Source organism: Crotalus tigris, unplaced genomic scaffold (assembly GCF_016545835.1).
Source record: "Crotalus tigris isolate CLP2741 ecotype Arizona unplaced genomic scaffold, ASM1654583v1 scf7180000024432.2438137, whole genome shotgun sequence".
Lineage (NCBI taxonomy): Eukaryota > Metazoa > Chordata > Lepidosauria > Squamata > Viperidae > Crotalus > Crotalus tigris.
Genome location: NW_024100599.1, coordinates 1,224,565 through 1,247,271, shown reverse-complemented (window position 1 = coordinate 1,247,271; position 22,707 = coordinate 1,224,565). Strand labels below are relative to the sequence as shown.

General features: G+C 38.8%; 1 protein-coding gene across 1 annotated transcript; it reads left to right on the top strand.

Annotated features, from left to right (window-relative positions):
- Positions 1-12,984: 12,984 nt before the first annotated feature.
- On the top strand, positions 12,985-17,807 carry LOC120302427 (CDKN2A interacting protein). The gene is made up of 3 exons (XM_039330815.1): positions 12,985-13,429; positions 14,911-15,038; positions 15,472-17,807. Exons 1-3 carry the CDS (start codon positions 13,152-13,154, stop codon positions 16,461-16,463), a joined length of 1,398 nt encoding a protein of 465 aa, XP_039186749.1. The 5' UTR covers positions 12,985-13,151; the 3' UTR covers positions 16,464-17,807.
- Positions 17,808-22,707: the final 4,900 nt, after the last annotated feature.

The window sequence follows — 22,707 nt, the reverse complement described above, 5'->3', positions numbered from 1 at the left end:
TTTGGCTGGGGACCCTGGTACCTTTCAGGTGCAATTCTTCTCGGGGTTGTACCTTCTGATGGCCCAGACACACAGCTGCTATGTGGCCTTGCTTTCCACATGCTCTACAGATTGCAGAATGGAACCTGCAGTCAGTCCTCTTGTGGCGACCTCCACACCCGAAGCACTTGAGTACAGTTGAAGACTTTTCTTTGCCTTCCTTCTGTTTTCTTTCTTTGGCTGGGTAAAGATGATCCACCTCATCTTCAGGATCTTCTTCCGAGCTCTCCTGGACTCCCTCATAGTGCATGGAGATGGCTTCTGGGTTGTTCCTGATAGGCCTCATGTTCTTGACTGCCCCACCTGCTGCCTCTTCTGCAGTGACCTCTCTCAAGGCATCTTGGAATGAAATGTCCTCCTTTGCAAAGAGTCTCTGTTGCAAGTCTCTGTTCCTAAGCCCACATACAAATCGGTCTCTCAATCTTTCTTCTAAGTCTTTAAAATCACAAGGCTTAGCTGCTCTTCTTAAGGCTGCAATGTATTCTTTAGCTGATTCACCAGCTCTTTGATCCCTCTGTTCAAAAGTATGTCTCCATGCAATAACAGACAACTTGGGCTGAAAATGTTCCTTCAATAATTTTTTTAAATCTGTATAAATGACAGATTCAAGAGGAGCAGGGGCTGCCAAATTTTCAGCAATTTCAAATGCATCTTGACCACAGACACACAGCAAAGTAAGCCATCTTCTCTTATTTGATTTATTCTAAGGTAATTTTCTACCCTGGCAACATAAGACTCCCATCTTTCTGGGTGCGTGACATCGAATTCAGACAGTCTCCCTATCTTCGCCATTCTTGCTTCTCTGTTAGGAAGGGGCCTATCAGCCAGCTTACCTCCAGCGACGCTGTACTGGCAGGCCAGGTGCTGAGTTTAACGCCGTCTTCCTCTCTTCAGGACTCTTGGGTAAGCTTACAATTCTTCTTTTTGTTTTTTGTAAGCCATCACACCTTCGTCGCCAGTGTTGAGTCCTCAAGTCAACGGCGAATGAATACAGCACATTCTGTAATTCCAACAGCCCTTTATTTGAAGTAGTTCTGTCTCCGTCACAGCTCTGAGGCTCGCAGGCCTCTCTGACTCCTTTAATAGCATCCCCGGGCAAAAAGGTAACATTTAGGCGCACGAAGCCGGCGCCACTCAGTCTGGTCCTGGGCAGCTTGCAACTGCCCGGGACCATTGCAACATCCCGAGACTGCCTTTGCAGGCTCAGGATGCAACAGTGACTATACCTGGATCAGGCTAAAAGAGCCAATATGTGTCTCTCTGAGCCCATATGTGGAGATGGTTTGTATAGCTTTTGCAGCTGTCATTGGAAACTGTTTGGTTAAAGAGAGAAAAGTCTTTTGTAATTTATGTTTATCTCATTCATGGGCTGGGATGAGATAAAATAATACATACGGACATGGCAGGTAAAAAAAATCATATTGCCCACAAGTGGCGAAAAGATCCTGTGTGTGTGTGTGTGTGTGTGTGTGTGTGTGTGTGTGTTTCTATGCACCCCAGGTAACTCTGGGACCACAAAGCCACACCCCAAACTTGAGTATTAACATGCATTTTGCAACCAGTATCTCCATGATTAGTTTCTATAAAAGGGCAAAGGTCTCAGATGTTGAAAGGATGGTTTTATTATTCCTTCTAATTTTTTAATGTAATGTTGTCATTCTACTAGTTTACTATTGACTTCAGTCACAAGTGTCCATTTAACACAGTTTTTGCCCCATACTAAGTATTGGTTCTGAGAAGCACGCTGTTCCAGATAATTAACTAGATCAGGCCACAGCTTAAAGCTATGAGAGTTTTAGAGTTAGGCCCTTTTCTCACACTCAAAATGTTTGTGTTTTTCTTGTTTATGTACATTCAACACATTTCTTCCCCTTTTTCTATGCCATGTTTGAATAGAAACTTCTTGAAGATATTCTTTCTACCTTTACTTCTCTAGTTTCCATTTGGAGTGGCAGAGTTTAGGGACCATCACATAGCAGGACTAAGGGAAATCCATACTACTGACCATATCAGTAATAAGATTCAGCCTGAGAGACTGGAAATTGTGGAATGCTGCCTGATACAATTATGGTCAAGAAAGCTAAATAACTAGAAAAGTAAGGAAAGAAACAACACTCTGCAACAGACACAGGACTGGTCGACAGTGGCTTTTCTAAAACAATAGAACAGCATTATCAAAGCATTAAGCTTCTGATTTCTTCCGTAGTTTCAGCTTCATGCTGCTTCAGCAGTAATTTGCAGTCCTGAAAGTTTCCATAATTTAGTCATAGGCCATGTCTTACTGAGAAGAAAAAAGAGAGGCAAAAAACAGTTCCTGTGAGAAATTAAATGTTTCAATTACTGACATGATCCCAGTCTACAAAGTAGGTAATTGTGGCTTTGATTGTAAAACATAATTATACGTGGTATGTATCAATTGTAGTTAGGCTTAAAAATAAATAAAAAAGTAGAGTGCCTTGAAATATCAAAAAGTGTTGCTCAAAAATGCAAGTTTGTTTCCTAAAAATACCACTGCGTGTTTTGAAAGATGAGAAAAGTCCTAAGTGATGAATTTTAAAGCTAGCATCTATTTTTAAATATTTACCAAGATTTAATTACTGACATTTTTGTCTGTGATAGTGACATTTTAAAGCTAGCATCTATTTTTAAATATTTACCAAGATGTAATTACTGACATAGTCTGTGATAATATTCCTAAAGCAATAGTATGATGATTTGCAGCAAAGTGTTAACTATTTATTAATGCTTTATATTTTACATGATTCTCAGCTAATGCAGCTGAGAAACTACATGCTAGTCAGTGACAGCCTAAACTATGTTAAAGAGAAGTATGGTTTGTTTGGTGTTTTCTTAGTATATTGAGCCCATCAGTATGCTTAATGCAATGTATGGATTTGGCATAATTCAAAATAGGATTTAAAATAACCAGGTTTATTACAAGATGTGAACCAGACCACTATGAAATTATGGAGAAAATGGCATGTGGTCATATGATACCTACACATTCTCATGAAAACATTTTTAGGTCATCTTCCCATTCTACACACACTCTGTCATGGTTCCGACAGACAGAGATGAATAAAGCAGAACTCCAAGGCTTGAGAATTCCTCAAAGAACATGTTTATTAGTTACAAAGTATCAGCATGGTCAAAAGTGAAACCAAGTCTGAATACACAAGTAACAATTTCCCAAAACAAAGTTAAATGTCTCACTATGCAAGTAACTATGCAAGTAACTACATTCCCCAATATGATTATTTGGTAGGCTTTTTATGCAACGTCCAGTCCCTAGTCTCGGGAGCAGATGATGACCTTGGTTCCGACGGGACAGAATATTATTTTGATTAATGAAGCACCTGGGCAACCCCCCCTCCCTCCGTTCTATGCGGCAACCTAGAAGGAGAAGAAAAAATGGCTGCAACCATTCTCATTTGTAGAATTGATGCACTCCCTATTTGAAATGCCAAAGCTATTACTATGCAGAATTCCAAATTTTGAAGCCTGGGTCTTATTTACACATGAACTTTTCTAATTGATTTTCACAGCCCATACAGTTATAATTCAGAACTTGTCATTTTATTTCTGAGATTATAAGCATTAATTTCTTGATGGTCAACCAGAAAGAGGTCTCTCTTCAAAAGAGTTTTGGGGTTTTTTTGCTTCTCTCATTACTATAGTAAGTCTCTCATCCTAGTATCAGACCCTAGTATTCTGTGAATTCTATTCAGAGAAAGAATGTTCCCACTTTCAGGCACTCTATGAAGGAAAGGAAATACTCTTGTCAAACTTCTTTCCAAAATTTGCTCCAGAGTTATTTAATTTTCCAGAAAAATAAATATGGAACATTCATGGGACAGATACTAGAATAAAGAGGAAAAATTGTACATTTTTTTAAAAAAAGCAGTTGCTTCATATGTCCCTTTTTTAAATTGCAGCAGATTGCATCAAAATCTTCATTTCAAACAAATCTTCCCTTATATGAATTGAATTTGCTGAAAATAGATTATTTTAAAAACATGCTGACAGTCAATAAAAGTAAAGAAATAGTTATTAGTTTTTGTTGTTGTTGTTAGTTTACAATTGAAATGGGGGACAGAGGTGCTGTTGTTCTTGTTGTAAGAATGGTGATAGATTTTTTTCATGCTCCCATGAAAAGGCATTTGGGGGTATTCTTGATAGCAGCAAAGCCAAGGACATGGATCCCTTATTGTCCCAAATTTGCCAGCTAGTGAAGCTTCCCTATATTTTTACATGGTTTTAAGTTGTGTGTGTGTTATGTTTATACTTAATGTACACTTGATTTTTTTCCCCAGTCAATCCCTTTTGGAATGAGATATTGTTTTTCCCATCGGGTGGCTCATGCTAAGTGCTGGGTCTCTGCTACTTGTATTGAAAAAGCTCAATCCGTTAACAAATCAGGGAGTTAGAAGCATAGGAAAAATAAGGCATCTCTGATAATCTGAGGAAAAAGAGTAGTGCTAGCAATTTGTGTCATTTTCTGAATTTTAGGTATTTTCTCAGTCTCAGTGAAAGATTGCCTGGATTATGGTGGCAAAGTTAAGGGGAAAACTTTGCATGCCTTCTCCTACATTGGCACAGAGGAAGAATTCCTTGCTACTCCCACAACAAAAGAAAGAACTCATTATGTTGCTGTTACTTTATACAGGATCCCACTGCAATTATAATATGTATTCTAGAATGAATGGCAAAGTTTTGAAAGACCTATGAACTTACAATGCAGCGTACAATCACTATATAATATTACACATATGCTATAAAATGTTAAAGATGAGTCCAGATGGTTGCCTGAACTAATTCTCATATAATATATTTACACTGATATATTGGAAACCCACAATTCATATTCTTATTCTTCAGAAAAGCAGGGGGCAGCCCCAGCTGGCCTTTCGGAGACTAAAAGCTAAATAGAGTCATTCTGGTTAATAGGTGAATGGGAGACTGTCAGGGGATACAATTCTGTAGGGAAGACTGGAAAGATCTAAGAAGAAGAAGGCAATAGCAACCCATGCCTATACTGATGCCCGGAAAATTGCACGGATACATCCATTAAGTTACCAGGAACCAAGTTGATTGAAGATGACTTCAATATTTATTATTACAAATCTAGCAGAATTATACATCAGGTCATATTTGCCTGGTAGCTGAGCAGCATTGTAAATGAAGTGTAACCTCTGAATTCATCTTCAACAGTTGGATGTATATATGTGATCCAGTTTCCTTCAGTGCCATCCAGTGGAGTAAATGCATATCACAGTATTACAAGGTTAAGATATAAAATGTGCAGCAAAATAAGTTATCTTCAGAATTGAAAACTAAACAGAAATGATCAGGACACTAGGTGTAAATAATAATACTGAAATACAATTATTAACCGTAGCTATGTCCTCACATTGATTGCCAATCAAACTTTGCAAACCCTGTAAACAGATATCTGTAAAATATGTAGAATTCACAGGATTCACATTATAAGGATGCCAAAACAGTGTTTTAAAAATGATTAACAGTGGGAATTCATTTTCCTGAAATTAAACAGTTGGCTAAATTTTACTCTACTATCCTCAAAAGAATAAAGGAAAGTTTTATGTTACCTTGAGCTATTTTCAAACCCTAATGAATACATGACGCTTGTTGGCAAAGGCCTGAAGTAAGAATGTAGAATTAGAGGATTGAATGACTGGGTTCATGCCCTATACAAGCCATGGCTTAATGATGTATTGAATAAATATTATTGGCTGGATTCAAATAACATATTCAAGAATAACCCATACTTAGGTTTACATATTTCAGCGAATTAAATAAAGCACCTTGAGGCTTAGTGCATTGCCTGTCCCATTTCCCAAAGCTCTGAATACACACATTCAGATGATACACTTTCATTAAAATACATTCCGAACTAACACAACACCCACTCTTTTTGCAATACTATCCCTACTAGATTGGTATAATATTTAGCATTACAATGATTATTAGGATAAGAGAGGGAATGTAGAAGAGGTTTCCCTGCAATAGAAAAATTACTGATACTAATATAATTTTTATTATGGTCACAGACCAGCATTACAAATAAAAAGCATTTAAAAAAATAAAAAGAAAGAGAAGATAATATATTGCAGTTAGTGGTGGGTTGTCAATGGGCAGTCAAAGTCTGTCTAATTCTGCAGACAGTATAACAAAATTTAGCTACATTCAAAGAAACTACATCTACTGATCTGATAACAGCAATTGTACCAGTATTTTTTCAGGTGAGGTCTTATGAAGTGGGTCTATGAGTCCTTATAGAAGGTACAATATACTAAGTAGGACAGGCACTGTAGTTTCAATAGCCCCTTTTCCGCAGGGACACAATCTCAGCTCAATTGATACTGATATTAAGCACGTAAGCACTTCAGTTTATATGAATGATATGAACTGATTTTTAAAGGAAAAAGAAAATATCAGGGTTCTTAAGACAAGTCCTATGCCAGCGGTTCTCAACCTGTGGGTCACGACCCTTTTGGGGGGGTCACACGAGCCTTTCACAGGGGTCGCCTAAGACCATCGGAAAACACATATTTCTGATGGTCTTAGGCAGGGCTTGTCAACCGCCTTCTCTCCCTCCCCCCCTCTGCTTCACCTCACTTGTTTCTGGAAAATATGCAGCTTGGCGGCAGTCTGCATGAACTCTACCAAATGTGCCCTGCAGGGGGCGCATGAAGAGCGCAGGTGCAGAGCAAGGCCCCGCCCTCCCCAGAGACTCATTGTGCAGCAACCAGATTGACTTCTTCTCATGCACGCAGCTCAGTGAAGGGGAGGCCACGCAGCACCCAACTCTTGCGCCTGTCAGCTGGCGACCCTTGAACTTGCGCTTGTCAGCCAGGAGGTCTAGCGAAGGCTGCAGGTCTCCTTTGCCACCCCGCCCGTCCTCGTCTCCTCCGCCCGTTCATGTTGAACCCGCCGGGTCTTGATGGAGAGAGGGAGGGAAGGAGGAAGGGATCCTCCTCCTCCTCTCCTAAGTTTTGATCGGCTTCCCAAGGGCGCCACAATCCTCACGAAAGCGGGGGGGAGAAGCAAAGGGGGCAAGAAAGCTCGCTGCAGGCTCGAAGTAGCACCTGTCAGCATTGGTGATGAGAAATTCCCCACAAACCCAGGGAAGGGGTGGACAAAAGGAGCCCCCTTTGGGAGGAAACGGCCACCTTCTTCTCCTTGGCTTTGCGCTCTTCTGTTTCTCGGCAGCTGGGCTGGCAAGGCTCTCCTGGCTGGAACTTCCTTTCCTTCCCTCCCTCTTTGTCCTTCCTTCCCTCCCTCTCCCCCTTGTCCCTTCCGTCCTTCCTACCCTCTTGTCGAGGCGAGCCTCTACAGCTGATCTGCACTTCTGCAGCTGTAGCTGCTCTCCTTGACTCCTGCCCAGCAAACTTGTTCGAGCTTTGATAGAAAACAAGCCGCTTGCTAATTTAGCAGAAGCGCAAATCAGCTGTAGCCCGGCGCTGATCCTGGAGCTTCTGCTAACTTAGCAAGCGGCACGTCTTTCGGTGAAGCTGAGCAAGCGAGCTGTGCCTCTCCTGTCTCTGCCTGTGCAAAGGCAGGTTTGCCGGCAGCAAAGCCCCCAGCCACGCTGACAGCCTATCCCCCTCCCCTTGTCCCTTCCTGGGCATGGGAGGGAGGAAGGAAGGAACAAAGAGGGATGGAAGTAAGGAACAATGAGAGAGGGAAGGAAGGAAGGAACAATGGAAGGGAGGGAAGGGAGGAAGGGACAAAGAGGAAAGGAAGGAAGGAAGGAAGGAAGGAAGGAAGGAAGGAAGGAAGGAAGGAAGGAAGGAAGGAAGGAAGGAAGGGGAAGGAAGGAAGACAAGGGGGAGAGGGAGGGAAGGAAGAGACTAAGAGGGAGGGAGAAGGAAAGGAAGGAAAGAAGGAAGGAAGGAAGGAAGGGAAGGAGGAAGAGACTAAAGGAAGGGAGGGAGGGAAATGGAGAAAGGGAGGGAGGAGGAAAAGACTAAGGGAGAGGAAGGAAAGGGAAGGAAGGGACAATGGGAGAGAGGGAGGGAAGGAGGAAAGACTAAGGGAGGGGAAGGAAAGGAAGGAAGGACAATGGGAGAGAGGGAGGGAAGGAGGAAAAGACTAAGGGAGGGAAGGAGAAGGAAAGGAAGGAAGGAAGGAAGGAAGGAAGGAAGGAAGGAAGGAAGGAAGGAAGGAAGGAAGGAAGGAAGGGACAATGGGAAAGAGGGAGGGAAGGAGGAAGAGACTAAGGGAGGGGAAGGAAAGGAAGGAAGGAAGGAAGGGACAATGGGAGGGAAGGAAGGCAGGCACCCACCCCAGTCCCATCCCAGAGATCCACAGATTCCCCCCCACAGGCACTCTGAAACCTGAGTGATCAGCTGGCCACGCCCCCTGGCCATTGATCACGTGACCCTGGGACACTGTGAATGTCATAAGTATGAATCAGTTGTCAAGCATCCAAATGTAAATCACATGACCCTGGGGATGCTGCAACAATCATAAGTGTGAAAAATGATCATTAATTCGCTTTTCCAGTGCTGCTGTAAGTTCTAACGGTCACTAAGTGAATTGTTATAAGTCGAGGACTACCTATACTTTCCCATTTTTTCCTCTTTTTTTTGGTCAAGTTTTTGATCCCCCCCCCCGGCCAGCTGGATGGGGGGTTGGGGGTCACCACAACATGAGGAACTGTATTAAAGGGTCGCGGCATTAGGAAGGTTGAGAACCACTGTCCTATGCAAAATAATTCACATATTGGATTGTTAGTTATATACTGAAAACGTGGTCTTCCACAAAACTACAGTGCCTAGTGTATGTGAAGCATTGCACATCACCAACTACTTCTGATTATTTAAATACAAAGAATGTCTTCCTAAACTGTAACACATGTTTATCTGCATGATTCTAACTGGCAGGGTTGATAGCCCATATCTTATTTTAATTGCCACATCTTTTGAAGCTGTATTGTACACAGGGGAGAGGAGAATTTAAGACAAACCTTAAGAGCAGGGGTGTCAAACTGCTGGCCTGCGGGCCGGTTCCATCATGTGGAGGCTGCACCCACCCCAGCTCCGGCAATGCAAAAAAAGCCACGATATGTTGCAACATATCATGTGACACGGCGAGTTTGACACCCATGCTTTAGAGAATGGATTAATTTCCCCCTCCCCCATACAAGTGCTCCTACAACCACACAGGCTATATTATTGTAGCTTGTTTTTCTGAAACAAAACAGTTCCATGGAATGGAACAAATTTATTTCTCCTGAAATTAGTTAAAAACAAACAGCTGCGTCTATTTACATTTCCAGAAAGCGGAAATATATAGCACCATGATTAGAGAACATTGTTTATTTATGCATGTATTGCACGTGAGCAAGCAAGCATCCAATATTCCAGAATTTGTATCATAGATCTTTCTCTGTTCATGGTCCCTTAGCCTTGAAAAATTAAAGTAGTATTCTTGTATTTTTGATTGCTTGATTTGTATAGTTTTCCAGATGCAGCACAGGGTATATATAATTACTTACATATTATAAGCCAAATACTGTATAAACATTGTTTCATAGTACTGGTTTGCTTGTCAGGAAGAAGATCCCATACAAGCAGGCAAAGGATGGAAAATAGAAGGAGCTGTTTTGGAAATCCTGGACGTCAGTCGAGGGAGATGTTGGGGGAAAGCACCCTCAAGATGAAAGATAAAGAGTGGAAATGAAATCCTCCCCATCTGGAGTGAGAGTTTAGGAGGTCTACCCCACCATGACTTTGGAGAGATTCTGGAGGGACAGGTGAAGGGGAAGGTGTTATTTCTAGGTATAAAGTGGTATAGTTGGTGTTATGTCCTGGGCCGGCAGGCGCAGGCTGCAGCGATTGGCCCAGGCAGACCACGGGGATGCCTGGGACAAGAAAGGCTGCTCCCAGCCTTGCACATGTGCGCAAGGCGGAAAAAGATCCCTTGCAATGATTGGCCAGCAGGGTATTGTGCAGGGGGGCTATAAAAGGGGGCCGCACCATTTTGCAATCTGTTCTGTTGGTGTTTGCAATAAAGAAGGACTGTGTGACTGTGCTTCGTCTAAATGCCTCTTCTTTGAGAACAGAACAGTTGGATATATGAGGTGTTGCTGAGCACCAGCTCCAAGAAGAATGGATGTTTTGGATTGAATGGACATTTGGGAATTGGAGGAAGTGGGATGAAACAGACATCTGCATAGCTTGCCTTGAAGAAGTGAGGAAATAGAAAGGAAGTTAAAAAATTTAAGATAGCTGCAAGATATGGTAGGAAACAACGGTATAAGGCTGTCTTGTAAAAGGGAAATTGGAAAGTTGAGGTCAAGCCCCACATCTAGCCCCTGACATTATCTCAGGACTAGGTCAAACCATAGACTCTACTTTGTGCTACTGAATAGTAAGTCTGCTGCTCATCTGTAAATAGCCACCCTGCAGCATTTTATTTGGGTTACATTGGGGAATGCCAAGCTAGAAGATTAGCTTATGAGCGATTGTGACCTTTGTCACTGGGAGTCAGGCAGCATATAAATTTAACAATATCATGACTTCATGTTTGGACTACTGCAACATGCTCTTAAAAGTATTTGAAGTTTTAGTTGATGCAAATTGCAGAGGCATGGGCAGTTAAAGGTGCTAATTGTTTGGCACATGTGCCATTACTGCTCCATGAACTTCATTGGCTACCAGTTTGCTTCCAGATGTAATTCAAGGTGCTCATAATTACCTTTAAAGCCAGGTTACTTAAAGCCAGGTCCATCTCTTCTCAATTTCTACTCATCTGTCTGATCAGGCAGGAGAGGCATCAGCCAGGGGGTATCAGATGGCAGGCCCTGTAGAAGAGCCTTTCCTGCCATGGGGATGCACCACTTGGAGCATCCTCTTCCTGAGATTGGCCTTTTGTAAGGCTTTGAAGACTGTTCTGTGCCAGTCTGTTTCTTGGCTATGTCAAAGATTTTTTATAATTGTTTGGCTCTGTATGCTTCATTTTATTTATGCATATTTTAGTTGTTTGAATGTTGTGAGCCACCCAGAGTCATGTATTTGAAATGGGTGGCTATATAAATAAAATAAAATAAATTTAAGTTTGCAAAGCATCTGGAACTTAAAATCATTTGCGTCTGTTCAGAATTGGTGGCTGGTCAGGTAAGTCTAACTGAGATGATAGCAGCAACATCTTTTCCAGTGATTTGGGACTGATTTAAGCCTGTCAATCCTGAAAAAAAATAAACAATATTCTCTGCATGATGTGATCTATTGATTACACCATTGTTGTCCTTAGTTGGGGAAAGCCCTAAAGTGATGTCAGTGGCAAGGTACAAGCAGTGATTAATACATTTTTAGGGAAGAAGGAGGTGGTGATGCACTTCCAATTTATGAAGTCAGCCCTTGCTATAGTTATTCTGAATACTTAACTGGTTTCAAACAAACCTAGGCTTAATGCCAGCAAGATATTATGACTAACTGATTCATCTATAACTCTAAATGAAATTATGTTTTGCCAGATGCAGCTGGCTAGTAATCTGGGGGTATTCTTGAACTCAGACGTCTCTAGAACAGCAAGTGGCCATGGCAAAGAAGGCTTTTACACAACTTGGTCAGGTATAACCATTTCTGAATCAGACACTGCTGGATTGCCACATTGTCATTTTAGGTTTGGATTACTGCAATTCATTTTATCTAGAACCCTTCCTATATAGAACATTCAGAGGTTGCAAGTGATTTAGAATACGGTGGCCCAAATAATTATGGGTTTGCCTTGCCTTGTGACACCTTTACTGGGGAAGCTGCACTAGCTACTGATTAGCCAAGTTGTAATTTAAGGTGCTATTCTTTTAAAGCTCTATTTGTTCAGAATCTGACTATCCCCAAGTGCAGTTGCTCCAAGTGGAATGCCTACCTGGTGAGATCAGAAAAATAATTGTTTCCACTGTTAAACAAGATTATCAACACAAATCCAAATATTGAATTTTCTGATAGCCCTCCTTCTCTGTATAGTCTTTTCCTCAATTTAAGGATTGCTCCGTCACTACAATGTTTCTATTAGCACTGAAAATCTGGCTGTCAGGAAAGGGTTGACATAAATTGGAAGGTTGAATTATGAGCAGATTCAACAGACTACTGGAGCTGGAGCTTTATTGTTTTAATTATTTTATTACTGAATGCAGAAGCATAAATTGCTCAGAATCTTCCGAATGGACCGACATAGAAGCTCGAGATAATTTTTTTTAATACGTCAAAAACGCTTGAGTTATAAATAAGAGTATCTTGGAAATAAAACTATTGTGTTGTAGCTTGAATGGGAAAGTTGGAAAGGTATATTTAGACTACCAACTGCATTTCCTGCTGAGTGCAGAATTAATATTAAAGGATCTCTGTCAGCTGTCTTCCAAGCCTCTACTTGAGTATATTCTGAGAGTCAACTATTTTCAGTTTCCCTTCCCCTGATCATCCTTGTTATCTTTCGCTTCTCCTATTTAAGTATCTCAAAATCTTTCTTAAAGTTGCCTATAACTTTAGGTTCTCTTCGCTCAAGTCTGCAAAGAGAAAAAAAAACATTCTTGGTTGGATTGCTCCAGTAAAACCTCATTCTTCCTACCACAAAGAAAACGCGGGAATCAAAAGACACCTTAAGAAAACCTTTTAATTAATAGACTTTCAGCAAAAAGCACTGAAGGGGAACCCAGACGAGTTGTAGACACAAGAGGCTTCGATCATTTACTTTACTCTCCCGCCTTACAGGTCAAGAGATCCAGAGCCAATCCGGAGAGGAATCTGGCAAAAGAAGCCTCTTTCTTCTCTCCGTCCCTCGGAAAGAACACCGAGTCGGGAGGAACGATGGGAAGGAAGGGCAGAAAGTTTCATAAACAGGAAGCGGCGGGTCGCGCGGAAACTAAGTCATAAATAGGCAGCCGGATCTTGGCTAGGATAATTCGGCAGCTTCTGATTTGGTCACCTCCGGGGGGGGGGGTGTGGGCGATGTTGAGGGTTTTTTGCGCTAGAGCCGGTTTAAACGGGAAGCCAGTTCCTATAACGTAGGCCGGAACTAAATACTCCTGTGTCGGAGAGCGAGCTGCAAGCTGCCGGTTGTTAAGTGCCACTTCCCTGCGGCCCATGGCCGAAGGGGAAGCCGCCCCGGTAGCGGGGCCCGCCGCGGCGTCTAGCCAAGGGAACGAGAAAACGGGAGAAACAGGCGATACCGGCGTTGATTGGGTAGAAAAGTTGCGCGACGAGTGTGAGCCCGAGCAACACTGGCAGTACCGGCGGGAGTTCTTGATTCGCAATGCGGAGGGTCTGTCCGTAAGCCCAAAGGACGACGCCGACCACGCGGAGCTCCGTCGCCTGATCTCTTTCTCCAGGGTGTGGGCTAACCACGTCTTCCTGGGGTGTCGGTAAGTTGGTGGCAGTAATATTTTTGGTGAAGAATTACAAATTTAAGTACTGTAATGTGCTTTCAAGAAACGGTGCATTTTAGTATAGTAAAAGTAGCGGCGGAAGAAGATTCTGATGTTGGGATTTTTCTGTTTTTTAAATTCCATCTTCAATATTTTTATAAATAACTCAAGCCGGTAAACATACCAAATACTCTTTCCTCCTATTTTTGCCACAAGAAGCCTATAAAGGTTTGGCTGAGAGAGAGAGAGTGGCCCAAGGTCACCCAGCCAGCTTTCACGGATAAAACGGGACTAGAGCTCAATCTCCTAATTTCTAGCCTGATGCCTTAACCAATAGAACTGGCTCTGTTTTAAATATAGTTGTCTTTTCTAGTTAGCTGATACAAATGCTTCAACAGCTATCTTATTTGCAGAGAAAAAGGTACCATATGAGATTTGTTTTTGCGGAGGAGGAGGCTTGGAAGATTGCTTTGAAGTCTCCCACATTTGAAAATTTGCAAGATGGTCATCTTTTATTCTACTTTGTCTTACAAAAGCCACAGTGGCAAATATGGAGATCCTTAAGTGGTTTTTTTGTGTATCTGCATCTAGTTATTGCAGCTGCTATTATGATAAAGTATAATGTCTTTGTTTGGTATGACTGACCTCTGTTTTAGGGTAGAATATAATGGTTCTAATACATTGTAATTCTTGGCTAATCTTCCCAAATAAATTTCCTGTTTACTATTTTTCTTCCATGCCCAGATTTAGAGGATTGAAGGGGAAGTATTGCTGTAATACTTATGGGGCACCTACAATTAAACTATCCCCATTGACTTGAGGATTGCATTTTTCTTTTCACTGAAATGCTTGATTCTTGCTTTCAGTCTGTTGGTGTTACTTTTGATAAGTCATCCTAAATGTTTTCTGTTCACATAATATAAACCTTTACATATAGCATAATAGTTGAATCAACATTCAATGAGTAGAAATCCTTGTAGTAGCTTGTCTAATGCCTCCACTGTAATCTCTTGGGATGAACCTAATAAGTTTTATTAGCTCAAATACATATACTTGATATTTGTTTGTTTTTTTAAAAAAATCAAGGCTTTGAGTTTTTCTTTATTGTAGTTTATATTACAATTTAACAATTGTACATCACCTTGACATTCTAAACAGAATGATGCTTTAAACCAGTGGTTCTCAACGTTTGTGTGACGGCGACCCCCGTCACACAAACGTGCCGCGCATGTGCGGCGGCGCCCTCTGAGGGGGGAAAAATGGCGGATCGCCTTGTTTGGCGACCCCCGAGAAATGGTCGATCAACCCCAAATGGAGTTGCGGCCCATAGGTTGAGAACCGCTGCTTTAAACAGCTTAACTAAATAGTTTAACATGCAGCAACCCAATGCTTGTGTTTTAGAAGCCTTTGATGCTTTAAATGTCATGAATACAGAATCCATTTTCCTCAAAGTGCTAATTTCTATCTTTCCTGCTTAGATATTCTCCGCAAGTGATGGAAAAGGTGATGGACATGGCTGTAGGCATCACAGTGATCAATGCTCCAACCCACACTCTGAGAGATGAACTGGTTGCCAAGGTGAAACGAGGCATATCCAGTAGCAATGGTTAGCAGATCATAGCTGGCAAATACACATAGGAATATATATTTAACCAAATACATGTTAGCTTATTTGTTAAAACTGTTAATACTTAGAAATAATTTAATTACTGCTTTGATAATTCTTAAAACTTTTAAAGTTTGTAAGGTGATTTTTTAAAGTTGATGGTGTTAACTAGCACTAAATAGTTACAATTCATAATTCAGTTTGCCTTTTTACACCCCCCCAAAAGAACCCAAAATGAAAAAGCTCCATTTTTTTTATCCAAATTATAAATTCATGGGAGAGGTTATTTTTCTTTATTATTTCATTAGAGGTATGGTTAGACTTTAAGGTAAAAGTAAGTAGATTCTTTGTCTCTAGTTCTCTTGGTAGTGTTTTTTGGAAATAAGGTTACTTGTATTTACTCAGAATTACATAATTTGTTTATGCTTTCCAGAAGGTCCTTGCAAGAAGCAGGCTGTTGGTGCTGACAAACCATTTGAAGTTAATAATGAAAAGTCTACAAAGGCAGAGTTGAGGGTGGAAACAAATAAGGAATCTTTAAAGAATCTAGAAAAAGATATATCAAAAACCCCAGAGAACTCTCAGTCTTTGCCTACAGCAGCTTCAGCCTTGACCCAAAAGGTAGAGCCTACAACAGCTTCAACCGTATCTCAGAATACAAAATCTGCTTCAGCTTCAAAATTGACTCCCAATGTTGTGCCTGCAGCAGCTTCAGCTGTGACCCAGAAGATAGCTCCTGCAGTATCTTTAACTGGAGGAAGAATAGAAAGCAAAGCTGCTAATTATGAATCTACACCAGCTATTAAGCACAAATCTGAAAATGTCTTACCAGCTGAAAAGAAAGTTGGCTTGGAAAGTACTACAGTATTAGCTTCAAAAAGTAGTTCACATACAAGCGTAGCCCCTATTAAAGTGCCCTGCAAATTGTTGACAAATGAAGATGCAAAAGAAAAGCAACCATTTTTCAATAGACTCTACAAAGCTGTTGCTTGGAAATTAGTTGCTGTTGGAGGATTTAGTCCAAGTGTCAACCACATAGAACTCTTAAACTCATCCATTCAGTCTGTAAAAGCAACATTAGATGTTGAATTTATTCCACTGAAAGAGCTTGCAGATTTACCTCAAAATAAAAGCTCTCAGGAAAATATAGTTTGTGAATTGAGATGCAAATCTGTATATTTGGGCACTGGCTGTGGGAAAAGTAAGGAAAATGCCAAAGCAGTTGCTTCAAGGGAAGCACTGAAACTATTTCTCAAGAAGAAAGTTATTGTGAAATTATGTAAAAGGAAATACAAAGGAAGAGAAATTGAAGATTTGGTGCTTCTTGATGAAGAATCAAAACCATTAAATTTACCTCCTGCTCTACGAAATCCTCAAGAAATACTGCATAACAGTGAACCTGTTACAGCCTATACTAGCAAATGATGTTTTATCACAATTAACTGAGTTATCTTTGTACAGTAAAGGAGAGTCCCAGATATTTTTTATTTCTTGGTTCTGTTTTGCAGAATAAATACCATTATTATTGTTTTCAATTAGTAGTAAATGTAAATAATTCTTTAAAGATGTAAAGTGTGCAGAGATATGCCTTAAAATTTAGCACACTAGTGTGCTGTTTTATTTGCTAAATAGACTACTGAACTCTTATATTTTTTAATCAAGGTACAGTTTGCTGGTCAATGCAGTCTCATTTTGTAACTCCTACAATTTGGTAACAGTAATGCTCATTTTTGAACCCTGATTCTTTATAAACCATTAATAAAACACAGACAACAACCATTTGTACCTAGATGGTAAAATGTTATTTAAAAATGGAAATATTTAATCACCTGCTTCATGTGTTGGTCATACTGTAGACATGCTTGTTTAAAAAGCAAAGTATTGATTTGGATTGTTTTAATTAAGTAGTGGTATTTAAATTTTAATTCAAAGAAGTACATGCTGGTCCTTTTTTAATATCAAACTTACAAATTGTCATTAAATCTTTAATTTTCTTACTTTACTAAAGTTCCTCAAAACAGATTTAATATCCAAATTTGTGAAAAATCTCACATTCACTTTTTCAAATAAATATAGCTTTCTATACTAAGCATATTTTTATGTCTAATAATTTTGGGGAAAATTCTTGTGTTTTATGTAATGTACTGTTTTGAGCACTTTTAATGATTACAATGCTTTTTTATAACTGATATTTGCTTTTAAAAACTTAAATCTTGTGCTGTAAATTAACAAGTTCTGCAACAAATAGGTGCTAGTTTTATTAAAACATCTGCATTGCATTCTAATGTTATGTCAGTGTATTTTCAAATATGTTTTCTAGGTTTTAACAGATAAAACTTGTTGCACTAATTTACTGTGTAAGAGTGAAAACTGCAGTTTGGCATTAGTGCTTTTTTTTTAAAGCAGAGCTCTATAGTTTATTCTCTCTGTAATGTTGACTTATATCAGAGTCATTATATTTCAGGCATATCTCCATAAATTAAAATCAAATACCACTTTCATTGTGTAACAGCTACTGAGAAATAAAGCAATCTTACCAGGCTGTGATTCAGTAATTCACAAGCATTTAACAGAGCTTATTATTTGTTTCCTGGTCCAGTTAGAAGCTGTTGATATAATTTGACATGTTTTAAAAATAGTTAGCACTAAGAGAATTGGTTTTAGGAATGTATTTTTGCAATGGCTGGGGATCCTCTGTATGACCTGTGCTACCATTCTTCTAATTCAGTTTAAAGTTTAATACTTTAAATATTAAAATTATGAATCGAATCATGGCTTCTCTGAGTTTTAGTCATTGATTTGCTGATTTTCAGAGATTTGATTTAAGAGACTGTTGCTCAGTGGCTACTTTAGGATTTGTGGACCAATTCCCAAAAGTGTTAGCAATGGCTAGGCTGGCAGAGGATTCTGCAGTTTGAAATTCACAAATCTAGAAGTTGCAACAGTTTGGAAATTATTGTTTAAATTCAATATATTTTTAAAGCACTCTTTTTGCAAGTGTATTCTATTTGGTTTTAATGAATTTATTTTGGGAGGGTCTGAATGATCCATGAATATCTTTTGACAAGAACAAATAAGACTTTTATCAGTAGTTTTCCCTAACATTGAGATTTTTCTTAAAGCAATCTAAGGAATAGTTAGCCGTTAGTGATTTGAACATCAGGGCCAGAATATAAATATTGACAAAAATAGTATATTATCATTTCATGTTTTACTACTTGAAACACAAGTAAAAATTACAGCAAAGTATTGCTTGAACTGCTAAAATAATGCAGTTCATCTGACCTCTAGAAATAAATTGGCTTTGTCCCTACATGTGTGCCCTGGGCCCTTGGAAACCTTTCCAGAGAATTTGGGGGAGAGGGGTCAGAAGTAATAAAAATGAGAGGAAGATGGTAGCTACTAGAGCAGTGGTTCTCAACCTCTGGGGCGGGACCCCATTTGGGGTCGAACGACCATTTCATGGGAGTCGCCAAACAACGCAGTCCACCATTTTTTTTCCCCTTTTCCTTAGCTGTGCTACTCCCTTTTATTCTACTGGCTTTTGAAAGCCAATAGAATAGACTCTCTTGAATAGAATCTAATTCTATTGGCTTTCAAAAGCCAATAGGAATTGTCCAGGCTGTCTCTGCCCTGCTGAGCCCGCCAAAAGTCCCATTCTGCAAACGGTGCTGCATCAGTTGAATAGTCTCGACTTACGACCGGTTGAGTAGTCCTCGACTTATGACCGGTTGGGGGTCACGACATTAAAAAGGTTGAGAACCACTGTACTAGAGAAAGAAAGGACTGAAATAGAGATCAATGTGATTTTTTAAAAAGTTGCATCCAGTGTAAATTACCTTAAATAAAGGCATTTTCTATTGTTAGGCTTCTGTTCAGATTTAAACAAATATTTAAGAAAATTTAATATTTACCTATTTATCATAAGCCAGCTAGAGATACTATTTGCTCTGAATTAGCAATATTTTGTGGTATTTTTTCTGCTAAAAGACTTATCAATCTAACCAGTGTTTGATTAAGAGTGGGGATGCTCTCAGTCAGGGAAACCTAGTACATCACTTCGGACCAGTGCCTATCTCTCTGTTCAAGCTAACTCACTTGATGATGTTGAAAAACATTGGAGAATGGTATGCTATAAATACTGCCTTCAGTGCCTGAATGAAGTGCTTATGTGGGTTATTACCCTGAAATCAGATATAATATTGAATCAGAGTAGAAAAAAAGAAAAATAGTGCCTTTAGTTAAAAGCACTTTAGTGTGTACCTACGTTTTGCTACAAATGTATATTTTTTTCTTTTTGTTTAATGGTATATTGTAACATTTTCTATATGAAAATGGATTGTTAATGAATACAAATGGAACTGGTAATTTTTAATGAAATGTTTCCTTGTGTTAAGAGGTTTTGTGACAGGTATGCTAGCTGAAAACTCCTGAGCTAAATAACAGGGTAAAGGTAGTAGACTATAGTACACTGTATTTTAAGACACACACCCTTACCTGGCTTCATAGATTGAGTTAAACTAACATGGTTTGCTTCATTTTGGCTTTATGTGTTGTGCAAATTGAGCAACTATGATTTGTAAACTAGGACGGACATAGATGGATCAGGCCAGTTTGAGTTTCTTCAATGGAGCAAACCATGGTTTAACACAATATGTATTTTACTTCCACTTTTATTGTTGAATTTAGCCAAATACGCATGTTCTTATCTCAACAAAAACTTGTCTCTCAATATACATGCCATTAACAATTGATTCAGTGAAGATAAACCAATATCTGTATTATGGTAATATTGCATCCAAGTATGATTTGTGATATAGGGCTTATTTCATATATCCATGAGATGAGAAGTTTTCCCTCAAGTTGCTACCACTTTCCTCCCGTTGGCTATTCCTGCAAAGAATTAGGCCCCAGAATTATTTAGTGGGTTATACCTTTTCCACCACTCTTTAAGATTGCCTCTGGAATAGAGGCAGTCTTATAATGGCTTACAGGCCTAACATCTCTGATGGGATAAGGAAGTCTTTTAAGTAGTGAAATCAAAAAAACAAATTTAAGTAGTGAGATCAGAAAACCAAGTTGAGAACCATTTGTTCTCAAAAAAAGTTGGAGATACTCTTCAGTATTGCCATGGATTGTTCAATTTCTAAATTGAGAAGATGGGCCTCCTCCAGTCATGCTTTATGAGCTACACATTCTTTCCAAAACTGCTTCATATGTGGAACTTGGTGATGCTCAGGAGAAATTCAAAGGAGCTGCATGGGCCTCAGTGCATTTTTTTTTTTTTTTTTTTTTGTCTTTCAGGTTGAAGCTTGTGTGTTGGTGTTTTTAAAAAATTGTACTGCAAGAAGCAGTGGTTGAAATTCTAATGAAAGTATTGGCATTTATCATATATAACCTGAAAACTTAAATAATGAAATATGAAAATATGAACTTAAATTTACATGTAACATTCAATTCCCTTTTCTAAAAGTTATATTAAAATTGAATTTAAATGAATATCAACATGATTTTAAAGAATAAATTCTATTTCCTCTAAGGAGTCACTCAGTAGCTTGTAGCTGTAGTTATCTCCCGGGAGAGCCAAATGACCTTAGTAATTTCCATTGATTGCAGACAAACTCTGTTGTTTGTACAATATCCTAAAGGTAGGTGGCAGCACTTTACAGACCTCAGCCAATATCAGAAATGCTAAGCCTGGTTGCAAGTTTTTTTTTAAAAAAATAATTTTCTTGCCAATTTTTTAAAAAATAGAAAAAAATATACAAAAACAAAATTTGTCTATCTACTATAGTAATTATAATAGCAAAAAAATAAAATATCCTAAGCCAATGTAATTCATTTAAATATGCCAAATGTTCACATTTCGTGTTTATATCCATATAATCAATGTATCTAGGCATGAGAAGTCTATTCTTCCAAATGGTTATGAAATCATAACAATTTTTCAGTTAGTAAAAAAAAGTCTTTTAAAAAATAGATAAGTCACACATTACTTGAATCCAGTCTTTGATATATCCAAATCAGTCTCAGTATAATTCTCTTGGCTATTCCCTGAACCTAACATAGCTAATTAGGACAATTTTTCTTAAAAAATTGTCAGATTCTACAATTTTGGAATATAACATTACTCCAAAAAGAAACCAAACTGGGTATGACCAAACAAAATAATTAATAAAAAATAATTGATTAATAATGATGATGGTAATAATAATAGAGTTGGAAGGGATCTTGGAGGTCTTCTAGTCCAACCCCCTGCTCAGGCAGGAAACTCTATACCATTTTGGACAAATGGCTGTCCAGTCTCTTCTTAAAAACTTCCAGTGTTGGAGCATTCACCCTTTTGGAGGCGGTTGTTCCACTGATTAATTGTTCTAACTGTCAGGAAATTTCTCCTTAGTTCTAGGTTGCTTCTCTCTGGTTAATTCCCATCCATTATGAATTAATGTACTTCAAGTGTTGTATGTCTCACAGAATAAAATCTACCATCCTTTGCATGCATTCTTTGATGAATCCAAACATACAAACTTAACATTTTTTTAAAACTTGCATTCACTGATTTTCCATTATCAGGTATTCCAACCACTTATTCCATAATTATAAATATTAGTAATTTTGATTTTAAATATTCTGAGGAATGTGTGGATGCTGCAATGGTCGTAAATGTGAAAAATGGCATAAGTCACTATTTTCAGTGCCACTGTAAGTTTGAACCGTTACTAAATGTTAAGCTGAGGGTTATCTGCACGTATTTCAATTACATTGGGTTTTCTGGTTCTAAGGCTGTAATAAAGATAAATTCATATTATACCTTTTCAATGAAGTCCATAATGGTTTGATGTTCAATTAAATTGTCATTCCACATATAGATGATAAAATACCCAATTTTAGTTAAAGTCTAATCAATTAAAACCTTATAAAATGTGAGCTCAGCCAGTTACATTCTTGACAGTCTATCTTACCAGCTAAATAAAATCCCCATTTCTAGTTAAACTATGTATTGATCAAGGAGAAATACTTGTTTCTCATTAATCTTACCCTACTAACTCCCTCTGAGATGAGGCTGGCCCCAAGCCTGTTGGGCTTCAGGAAGGCCCTTAAAATAAGGCTTTGTTAATTAGCTTTGGGGATCCCATGACAAAGTCCATCCTGTTAGATTATTATATGGCTGTTAATGGAATGCACCCTGTTTGTGTTTTCCTGCTATTTTTTTAATTCTTGTTTTCATTTATTTTGTTTTAACAGTTTTATGTTTTTGATTATGTATGCAGCAGAGTCAAAGATGATTAATTTCAATTCATTTATTAATGTACACAAAAATATATAATCTGGATATATAAGCTTCCAAATATCTGGAAACATTTTTGCACCATCCAATCTGAATCCATCACCAGGACCAGACATTTAGTCTTCCATGTTTTTGGACATGTGCTGGAGCCTATCCTCAGAGAACTTCTCCATGTGTTCCCTGCATTTTTGGCATATATACTCCTAATTATTTAATATATTATTTTTATTCCAACACCCAACATCTTACCTTGATATCGGGTACTAAAAAATAAATCAGATTATTATCAATCAGTCTTAACATTTTCCAAACTGTTGAATAACCTTTTCAATTAAGGCAGTGATGTACAACAATTATCCAGAATTGCCAGGAAATTATCAT